The following is a 10886-nucleotide window of genomic DNA, read 5'->3' on the forward strand; positions in this document are numbered from 1 at the left end:
TTTAGTCCCATTATTATAGATATTTACTGAAATCATGGGTAAAATAATATTTTTAGAATTCCCTAGGTAATATTTATCCACAACAGTGCTCTGAATATGCAGCTGGAAGTTGAATGTATAATATCTATAATAAAAAAACGTGAGTCATCGTATTATGAGGAGAAGTGCTTTATGGTAAATTGCTTTGGCTTGATGACTGAGTCTCATAAGACACAGTAAGAATTACAGTAAAGGCCTATAAAAGCATATATGTAGCTATTATACTTTTCTTAGTTATTTCAGGAGTATCGAGGTTAGAATTTGGCAGTTTGAATGTGATAAATGGAAATGACCTGACCTTTCTCTCACCTGCATGGTATCATTCTTTCATCGTATTAAAATGGCCTGTAAACACACATCAGACCTCCAATTCCTGCTCCTAACTCGACACCTGCTCTACCTCCATCTTTACTCCTTCCATGAGAGGCCCAGGGTCTGTGCAATGAAGGAGAAGATATGGGTGTACTCCAGGATGGCCTTGGCGGTGGGCTTGCCCGCGCCATGCCCGCTGCGGGTGTCCACCCGAACCATCAGCGGCTGCGTCTGCACCGGGCTGTTCCCCACACTGTACTGCAGGGTGGCGCAATACTTCAGTGTGTGCAGAGGAACCACACGGTCGTCATGGTCAGCTGTGAGCAGCAGCATAGCGGGATAGGGGAGGCCCTGATACGGGGCGGGAGGCAAGTTGTGCAGGGGGGAGTACCTGGGGAGGGATGGAGGAGAGTGTGATGGAGGCAGAGGGATGGAGAGCATGAGTGAGACAGGGATGGAGATCGTGATGGAGGCAGAGGGATGGGGAACGTGATGGAGGCAGAGGGATGGGGAGCGTGATGGAGGCAGAGGGATGGGGAGCGTGATGGAGGCAGAGGGATGGAGAGCATGAATGAGACAGGGATGGAGATCGTGATGGAGGCAGAGGGATGGGGAACGTGATGGAGGCAGAGGGATGGGGAGCGTGATGGAGGCAGAGGGATGGGGAGTATGAGTGAGACAGGGTGTCTGCAAGAGCATAAGTCTAATAATTATGAGGAAAGCATTCTGACCTTGGGTCCGGATTAGGGTTTTTCCCATAGAAATGAATGGAGATTCCCCATAGTGATATAAATACAAATGTGTGTGTGTATTATGTTTATAAACCCTGTTATTTTATTTTGTGTGTGTGTGGTTGTGCATCGTCAGACTCACTCTATCAGCCACTGGAATTGTTCAGGATCGTCCGCACAGCCGTAGTCGGTTGTCCAGGCATGGCCAATAGTGAACTTGTGAAACTTGAGCATGTCCATGACGCCCACCTCAGCCACAGCACAACCGAAGAGCTCTGGCCTCTGGTTCACACAGGCCCCTGGTCACAGTCATGGGAGGGGGGGTTAGCACATTTGCACAAGTGGATCTGGCATTTTGCAGAGTTAAAACACTACCTGGGTGAGAATGTGATGAAAATAAGAATGAATGGAAATTGGTTGAACAGGATATTGGCTACCTGAGCTAACGTGCTGAGTGACCTCGTCGCTGTTCTACTCCGTGTTCATCGTGAGCGTGTGAAAGATTCAGCCGTGTAAGATAAGAACTCAGCAAAGACACCGGTTCTCACACCAGCATGATTTAGGGAAGCGGCCGTGTCTGTAATAGGCCCTTATTTACAGCCATCCTTCTGGTTAAATCATTCAGTTAGCGCTTAATTTCCTGTCTGTATGGAGATTGCTCAAAAACATGAGAATAAAATGTAAATTTACCCGAAACTGGGGCGTGTAACTGTTACAGGCCCAAAGTGATGAATTCAGCATTGGAGACAATGACAAAGCGGAAGTAATGGCAGAGCCCTTCTCTGTAGAAGCCCCTATACCGCGTACAGGCAGCCGCTGATGTCCCTCAGCTGATGTCCCTCAGCCTGAGCCTTACCCACGAGCAGACCCCCGTTTGAGGCCCCGTTGATGGCAATTCGACTGGCAGATGTGTAACCCTCACGGATCAGGTACTCCGCCGCACACTGGAAATCGTCAAAGCAGTTTTGTTTTTTCCCAAGGGAACCAGCTGTGTGGGAAGAAGGGGGACATGGTGATGCACAGGGACCAATCAGAGGTCATCAAGGAGCACACGGTGATGTATAGGGACCAATCAGAGGTCATCAAGGGGGACACTGTGATGTACAGGGACCAATCAGAGGTCATCAAGGGGGACATGGTGATGTACAGGGACTAATCAGAGGTCATCAAGGGGGACAGGGTGATGTGCAGGGACCAATCAGAGGTCATCAAGGGGGACAGGGTGATGTGCAGGGACCAATCAGAGGTCATCAAGGGGGACAGGGTGATGTGCAGGGACCAATCAGAGGCCATCAAGGGGGACAGGGTGATGTGCAGGGACCAATCAGAGGTCATCAAGGGGGACACTGTGATGCACAGGGACCAATCAGAGGTCATCAAGGGGGACAGGGTGATGTGCAGGGACCAATCAGAGGTCATCAAGGGGGACAGGGTGATGTACAGGGACCAATCAGAGGTCATCAAGGGGGACAGGGTGATGTACAGGGACCAATCAGAGGTCATCAAGGGGGACACTGTGATGCACAGGGACCAATCAGAGGTCATCAAAGGGGACATTTTGATGCACGGGGACCAATCAGATGTCATTAAGGAATACAGAGTCATGCACAGGGACCAATCAGAGGTCATCAAGGGGGACACTGTGATGCACAGGGACCAATCAGAGGTCATCAAGGGGGACAGGGTGATGTACAGGGACCAATCAGAGGTCATCAAGGGGGACAGGGTGATGTACAGGGACCAATCAGAGGTCATCAAGGGGGACACTGTGATGCACAGGGACCAATCAGAGGTCATCAAAGGGGACATTATGATGCACGGGGACCAATCAGATGTCATCAAGGAATACAGAGTCATGCACAGGGACCAATCAGAGGTCATCAAGGGGGACACTGTGATGCACAGGGACCAATCAGAGGTCATCAAGGGGGACAGGGTGATGTACAGGGACCAATCAGAGGTCATCAAGGGGGACAGGGTGATGTACAGGGACCAATCAGATGTCATCAAAGGGGACATTTTGATGCACGGGGACCAATCAGATGTCATCAAGGAATACAGAGTCATGCACAGGGACCAATCAGAGGTCATCAGGGAGGACCCCTACAAAGAAAATGAGGTGTTGGGCTGTCAGCTCTGGCTTCTGTGCTGCCCAGCCTGCTAAGATCTCCTTTGCCCTCAGGGTACCTTTGTGCCAGGTTTGTCCATATTCTCCTCCTCCCCGAATGTTGGCCACAGCCAGGATGCCCCCCACATGTCTCACGAACAGCAAGTAGGCCACACTGGGGGGGATCAGGATATAGAGGTACACTTACACAATACAGATATTAGCAAATATATACATAGAGACCCTGGAAAGGATCTTCATGTGCTACAGTACTGCTCACTAACAGACAAAACAAACGCTTGGAGGTGCTGACTTGTAGTAGGGCTGAATACAGTTTTCAAAGCCGCCGTATCCGTAGAGGAACACGGGGTGCGAGCCGTCCTTCTGGATGCCACGAGCATGCACCAGGAACATGGGGATCTTGGTGCCATCCTTGCTGGGGTAGAACACCTGGAAGGCAGGTAGGCAGATACGCTCCAGCATACAGTATGTGTACTGCGTGACCCTCACTCCGTTCGCAGGTGAATGCGTCTTACCTGGATGGTCTCATAGTCGGTCCTGTCGATGCCCTTCACCTCCACCTGTCTGAAGATTGTGGGCTCCGGAGATGGCAGGCTTAGGTCGCAGTGATAGATAATCCCTACAGCGACAAGCGTGGCAGATAAGCACATCAATGCCCAACCTTCATTCATCCTGCATATCTGCCTTTCTATCATGACCACTGTTTTGGTGGAACTGCCCTAGTGTCCAACCCAAACCTAGAACCCTCAGAACTGTCAGGACCAGACCCAGGTAGCACCCATGAGGGCCCTATGTCCTGCCTCCCTCTGAGGGGTCACCGCTCAGGTGCTGAGAGATGTGAAGGTGTAGGAGATGGATGGAGTGGAGTTCCTGAGGGTGCACTGCGTCCGACTTCCTGATGGGCTACATACATTTGCACAGTAAGTGAAAGGAAGATGTGTGGCTGCAGTATCGGGGGAGGGGGGGATAGTGATGGATAGTGTCTCAACAGCAGATATGAATAGCAGATGGATGGGGTACAGTTCCTGGATGTTGGGGGGAGAGGAGTACCTGGGGTGGTGAAGGATGTAAACTTGTAGAAGAAGTCGGCGTGTTTCTTCTTGCAGCTGAGGCCTACCACGGTGCCCACGTCCAGAGGCAGGTTCTTCAGCAGATCCCCTGATGACAGCTCAACGAGCTGCAGGACGTCCTTCACGTCATGCATGTAGTTCACCAGCAGGAAGTTCTGATTGATACACGACACGAAACCTACACACAAACACACACAAATTAGGTGTCTATATCTCTGTGGGGACTCTTCGTTCATTTCTATGGGCATAACTTGAATCCCAACTATGACACCCTAACCCCTAACCCAGCCCTAAGCTTAACCATAAGTAACCCAACCAAAAACAAGACTTTTGGCATTTTTAGTGTTTTGATTGCAGTCACACATTTTTATGAAATTAAAAATTTCCACTTTTGGGAACTGAAATTTTTTTTCCCACATCATGTAAATAACAGGTTTTTTATCGCATGTCCCCACAATGTAATATATACACACTCAAACAGGAAGACAGCAGATGTGAACAGAGCAGGGGCGCTGCTAGAGAATCTGGGCCTCGTGAATGCCTGTCATATTGAACCCCCAACCCAGACCAATCCATATTTTTTGGGCCCCTGAGTAAGGATTCGTCTTAACCTTCCCTCCCTTTACGGCTCCCATGGAGCAGAGACTACAGCTAAACAGACATTAGGTCGATGGCTCATGTGATCTGAATATTCCTACCACAGCTGACTGGTCATTTTCCACTTTGGGAAGCGTGTAGGTGACAGCGGACAGCAGACCCCCCCCTGTCCTGCGGAGCGGCCCGGAGTCTGACACCACACAGCTACTCCCGCGGCTCTGCGGCCCCAAGCTGCTTGGTTAAGGGCTGAATCAGTGTCGCCTTTTAAAGCCGCAACAGGCGTAGGATCACTGCATTGTTACCGTTAAGCAAAGATCAAACACTGAACTGCATCAGCCCAAAATCCCACCAAATAAACACTTAAAATGACAAGCTGTACCGGCTAAAAAGTGCATTTAATATTACTCGCAATAGGAAGAAATGATAAATTTAAGTGTTAGCCAACTAAGCAGACTAAGATGCATTTTTGGATTACAGTACTTGAGGTGGAATACAAGGATAAAGGCTGATTAACAAACATTGTGTCTGTTGTCATGGAGACATGACTCACTGCGCTGGATTTCTTTGCCCGCCCCCTTCACTCTGCATTATCTCGGCCCATCTCTCCATGATGCCTTCACGTTTGTGCAACAGCATTGCTGTACCAGGAATTTACTGGTGGGGGGATCCAGCATCTATCGTATATCACCTGCTACTTGCAATCTGTTAAATCTTCAAGGTAATTAAGTTTTACTGCTGATTTGCTGGCATCTAATTTCCTTGGTCTGGGTTGTCTTTTTTCCATTATTCCCTCTGAAATATGTTTTATTTCAATTACAGTGGAAATTTCATTAAAATAAAAGCTTTGTATATAGCTACAGTATATGTTTGCTGATAGGGACCTTACAGCTTTTGACTACTGCAGTACTCCTTTAATACTCCTTCTGTTTTTGGAACCCTTGTGTTACGCCCCAGCCCCTGTGGCTGGCCACTCACCCAGCACATCCTTATCGTGCTGCGGAATGAGGCTTCTCCAGTTATCTGGCTCAGGTTTCTGCAGGTCGATGTTGATGACTCTATACCGGGGCGCCTGCAGATTGGTGCGGAAGGTGAAGACGCTGCCCTCGTTGGTGATGTAGGTGTACTGCGCCTCAAAGTTATTCACGAGCTTCACCCACGGCAGCAGGCCTGATGACAGAGGGAGCGGTATGTTGGTTTTCCTGCAGTGGAGAGGACTCTGTGTGTGTACAGTATCTGCCTTAAACACACCCATCAGGTAAATATGTGTGCATGCATTGGTGAAAGGATCAATGAAATTTGTGCCAACTAGTGTAGTTAGAAATCCCGGGCCCCTTCAGAAAATGTGACCTTGGGCCCCCTAAATTTTGGGGTCCCAAGTGCTGGGCCCCTTGAATCCGTCATGGTATTCATGCCCCTCCAATGCCTCTGCCTGTGTGTCTTTCTCCATATTCTAATTTGCTGTCAAACTGAGCTCTTGGGTGTTTATGGGTTGGGTGCAGTGCGGCTCACCTGTGATTCCATTGGGCAGTTGCTGTAGGTCGCAGTACCACAGCTGGTTGACGGGCTCACAGCCCTCGGTGATGGACAGCACGGCGTACCTGCCGTCGTCGGACACCTGTATGCGGCAGGGGGAGGGGGATATGTTGGAGTCTGTGACGATAAAGCCGCAGGCAGGAGGCTGTGTGTGGGCAGCGCGCAGTTTACCGTGACCCCACTATGCCACTTGGGGTGGTCTGGAAACTCCGCCACCAGGGTGTCTTCTGATTGGCTGGTGCCTATCACATGGTAGTAGAGCTTCTGGTTGAGGTTAGAGGTGGTCTCTGTGCCTGATATTGAAACCAGAACAGTGGTGGTGGAGATGGTGAGCTGGAACCGAAACTCGCTCATTCCCGGGCAGTGCAGGACACCAGCCCATAAATATGCCATAGATTTTTGCTTGGAATTCCTATAAAACACTAAATCATTTAGGGCTTAAACACAAACAGTTCCCAAAATTCCCAGGGCGTTTTGGAAGCTAGTAGGACATTTTCTGTGTGGGCTGGTTTCCACCTCAGAGTTTCCATGACCTTTCCTACTTTCGCCATCTTGAAATAAAGCAGCCTTTCATTTTAATGATCCACGTGCAGCGCTGTCAGTGACTTTGATTCTCTGTAATGCTGCTGCTACGTCACGTGTTAAATGCTTTGGGACTAGAAAGATTATTTGGCAGCTGTATAAACCTTGATTTACTATAAACAGGAACCCCCCCCCCCGCCCCCCAGATTCCAGTGACCCCCCGGTCTCACCATCAGCCTTGCCATCCTGTTGGGGGTAGCAATTGTAGAAGATGCCGCGGGCATCGTGGGTCCAGGCCAGGCAGCTGAACTTAACCCTTTCCAGGGTGTCGGGGAGGGGTGTCAGGTCCGTGGCTCTCATGAAGTGCACAGTTACCCAGTCAGAACCGGCAGAGCTCAGCCCATAGGCAAAGTACTCACACTCCTCCGAGAGGCGGGCCACTGCAGGGGGCAGAAGATAGTGTGGCATCTAAGATAGCACTTTCGGGAGAACATTTTAAAACAAATTTGAGGAAGCACTTCTTTACACAGCGTGTAGTTAGAGTATGCAATAGTCTTCCTGCTAGTGTAGCGGAAGCTAAAACCCTGGGTTCCTTTAAATCAGAGCTAGATAAGATTTTAACAACTCTGAGCTATTAGTTAAGTTCTCCCCAAACGAGCTTGATGGGCCGAATGGCCTCCTCTCGTTTGTAAATTTCTTATGTTCTTATGTTCTTACATTACGGCGTGGCAGCCATCACAGTGCGTACAGGACATGACCGGAGACGGCGTGGCGGCCAGCACAGTGCGTACAGGACATGACCGGAGACGGCGTGGCGGCCAGCACAGTGCGTACAGGACATGACAGGAGACGGCGTGGCGGCCAGCACAGTGCGTACAGGACATGACCGGAGACGGCGTGGCGGCCATCACAGTGCGTACAGGACATGACAGGACACGGCGTGGCGGCCAGCACAGTGCGTACAGGACACGACAGGAGACGGGGTGGCGGCCAGCACAGTGCGTACAGGACATGACAGGAGACGGCGTGGAGGCCAGCACAGTGCGTACAGGACATGACAGGAGACGGCGTGGCGGCCAGCACAGTGCGTACAGGACATGACAGGAGACGGCGTGGCGGCCAGCACAGTGCGTACAGGACATGACCGGAGACGGCGTGGCGGCCAGCACAGTGCGTACAGGACATGACAGGAGACGGCGTGGAGGCCAGCACAGTGCGTACAGGACATGACAGGAGACGGCGTGGCGGCCAGCACAGTGCGTACAGGACATGACAGGAGACGGCGTGGCGGCCAGCACAGTGCGTACAGGACATGACAGGAGATGGCGTGGCGGCCAGCACAGTGCGTACAGGACATGACAGGAGACGGCGTGGCGGCCAGCACAGTGCGTACAGGACATGACCCAAGATAGTAATAATAATATCAGTACACATGATTTTAGGTGCCCCTGCGGAGACTTACTCTTCAAGGCGACGGTTCCGTCCTCAGAAAGCTTGTTTGGGTCAAAGAAGACAGAGGCAGGTTCATCCAGAGAGTCTTGGACATAAAGAACGTCCTGATTCTGCAGGCCCTGATTGTGGAAGTAGAAGTACCTGCGGATGGGACACAGCAAGGTGGGAGTTGTTTGGGTGTCCTAGGCCTGGGTGAAGTCATGTGACCCTGACAGCTGACCTTTCTCTCACCTGCAGCTTTCCTCCCGCTTATGCCATCCCGTCTGACAGGGGTGGGGCCATTGGCCCCAGCTGGAATCTGATTGGCCCCCACAGTGCCCCCTCCCCTGTCACTCACTGATTTGAAGCATATCATTGGCTAACGGACATTTGTTGAGAAAGCAGGGTCAGACAATTCCTGGAGCAACTGGGGGTTAAGGGCCCTGCTTAAGGGCCCAGCGGTGACATCACTTTGCCGACATGCCAGTTGAAACCTTTGAGATTCTGACCACTACCCTAACCCTGACCTGCTGGGTGCCCCTCCCCCTGCCCCCTATATCATATGTGTCTGGGATTTGCCTACCTGTCTCCCCGTTTGTAGGGACAGCTGTACTTAGGATAGTCAAAAAGATCCGTCAGCCGCTGGTGGAACTTCTCCCTGATGGCGCACTGCTCCAGGTAGGGCATGGTCAGCTTGTTCTGCTCCTCCACGAAGGCCTGGACCGCAGCGGGACAGGAACCATGCCTTGTTACATGGGGGAGGGGCTCTCCGCTCGCACGTTTGGCCCCGACGATGCACATACCTTGGTCTCCTCGCTGTCGGGGTCCTCCAACCAAGCATAAGGGTCAGGCACCTTCACGCCGTGATACATGTCCACCTATGAGGGAGATCAGGACCTGTAGTTTGGGTGGGGTGTGAGGCGTGTGTGTGTGCAGGGATGTGCACTAGCAGCGTAATCCCTGCAGACATACGCAGTGGAATAGGATATACTGGTGCACACACACACATACACACACACACACACGTTCACAGGGGCGTACAGTGCAAACACACAGTGAGAGGGAGGAGCCGGAATTACAAGGAAAAGGCTGTGACCGCTCAGAGGGAGCATCTGACGGGGGGGGGGGGGGGGGGGGGTCATGCAGACTGACAGACATTAACCCCTAGGCAACATTCCTCGTGCATTTCCAGTGAATTTCTGAAGAAAGGGGATCTATACATACACCATGATCCTGCCCTGTGGCCACAGGTTCCTCAGAAATGCACAAGAAAAGGCGCAGTCCATGCGCTGGGCCAACTCAAGAACGGGCGTGAAGAGAACAAGAAAATCAGGCTACTCCATGTCCGTGTCCGCAGTGTCCCGAGCTGAATGCTGCACGTTGCCCCGCTGAAGGCGTGTGAATCTGTGTCCCAGTGGACCAGCGGACTGATTGTACACTGTTAGTGCAGGGCTGAGGCCTATTCTCTTCCTGCTCCTGCTCTGTCTCCTTACATATTTCTTTAAGGATCCCCTCTCCCTCCCTCCCCCCACACCCAGGCCAACCTTGCTGTCGTCCCTGCGGATGGCTGGGTACTCGAAAGCCATGGTGACCAAGAGTGCTCTGCGTGTCCGTCTGTCTGTCCGTTCCCCGGGCAGCGTCTTCAGAACCACGGTACCTTCCTGCTGATCTGACTCCTGCTCAAAGCGAAAGTGGAAGCAAAACTTCCACCGCATGGGCGGCAGACAGGAAGTGACATCGTCGGAAGACTCAGCAGGGGGAGGGCAGCCCTTTGGCCAAACACACACACCCCTCCGCCCTCGCGTTCGCTTGAGCAACACAACTTTCGGCTTTTTTCCAAATCAGGGGTAGTTTGTCTGCAATGATTCATTCTCCTATTTAACAAAAAGTCCTCTGCCCCTATTTCTCTTCTTCCCGTAGTGAAACTCACAAATGAAGATCAAAACAAGTGCTTTTTATGCCTTATGATATTTGGACTCTGCTGTTGCACTCCTAGGTTTTAAAACACTGATGCACCATTACATTTCTCAGTCCGTGTGCAGGTTAGCAGAGTGTTTCTCAGCCTGAAGTAATGATAAGCAACCAGTTAATGTGATTCTGCAGCTCGCTGCTGTTTCCGGCTGCTACCCGGGCAACCTACAGTAGTAAAGCTGTCAGATGTTGTGTTTGGTGAGAAGAGCTTGGCCGTTCTCGTTAAACATCATGATGGAGAACAAAAGCTAAAGAGAAGTCACTGAACGAGATGATCAGCAGACAGCAGCCCACCCTGAGATGTCCATGCTACTCTGTCTGAAAACAGGGAAACGTGAGTGCCTGTCACCCACTCAGTGACAGCAATGTGTGTTTCTGCTCCTCGTTGCCGTGGGACTGTGGGCCAAGCTCTGGTTTTCTCCTGTTGAGACATACAGGTATTTTCCCAACTGCCAGTCCTGGCTGTAGCCTTGGATTCTGGTAAAAGAAGGGGGCAGTCGTGGGAGATCCTGCCTGAGGTCAGGCCCTTCGCTCTGATGAGTCATTCGATTC

The 10886-nt window shown here is 51.3% G+C and overlaps 1 protein-coding gene across 1 annotated transcript; it reads right to left on the reverse strand.

Moving 5' to 3' along the window:
* Positions 1–152: 152 nt before the first annotated feature.
* On the reverse strand, positions 153–10081 carry LOC111854261 (prolyl endopeptidase-like). The gene is made up of 15 exons (XM_023832052.2): positions 9908–10081; positions 9167–9241; positions 8947–9080; positions 8395–8525; positions 7163–7372; positions 6582–6703; positions 6387–6492; positions 5853–6044; positions 4261–4458; positions 3726–3829; positions 3503–3639; positions 3270–3364; positions 1939–2070; positions 1225–1381; positions 153–742 (listed from the first exon to the last, which is right to left on the reverse strand). Exons 1-15 carry the CDS (start codon positions 10076–10078, stop codon positions 448–450), a joined length of 2259 nt encoding a protein of 752 aa, XP_023687820.1. The 5' UTR covers positions 10079–10081; the 3' UTR covers positions 153–447.
* Between the last annotated feature and the right edge of the window lie 805 nt (positions 10082–10886).

This window comes from Paramormyrops kingsleyae, chromosome 23, assembly GCF_048594095.1.
Source record: "Paramormyrops kingsleyae isolate MSU_618 chromosome 23, PKINGS_0.4, whole genome shotgun sequence".
Lineage (NCBI taxonomy): Eukaryota > Metazoa > Chordata > Actinopteri > Osteoglossiformes > Mormyridae > Paramormyrops > Paramormyrops kingsleyae.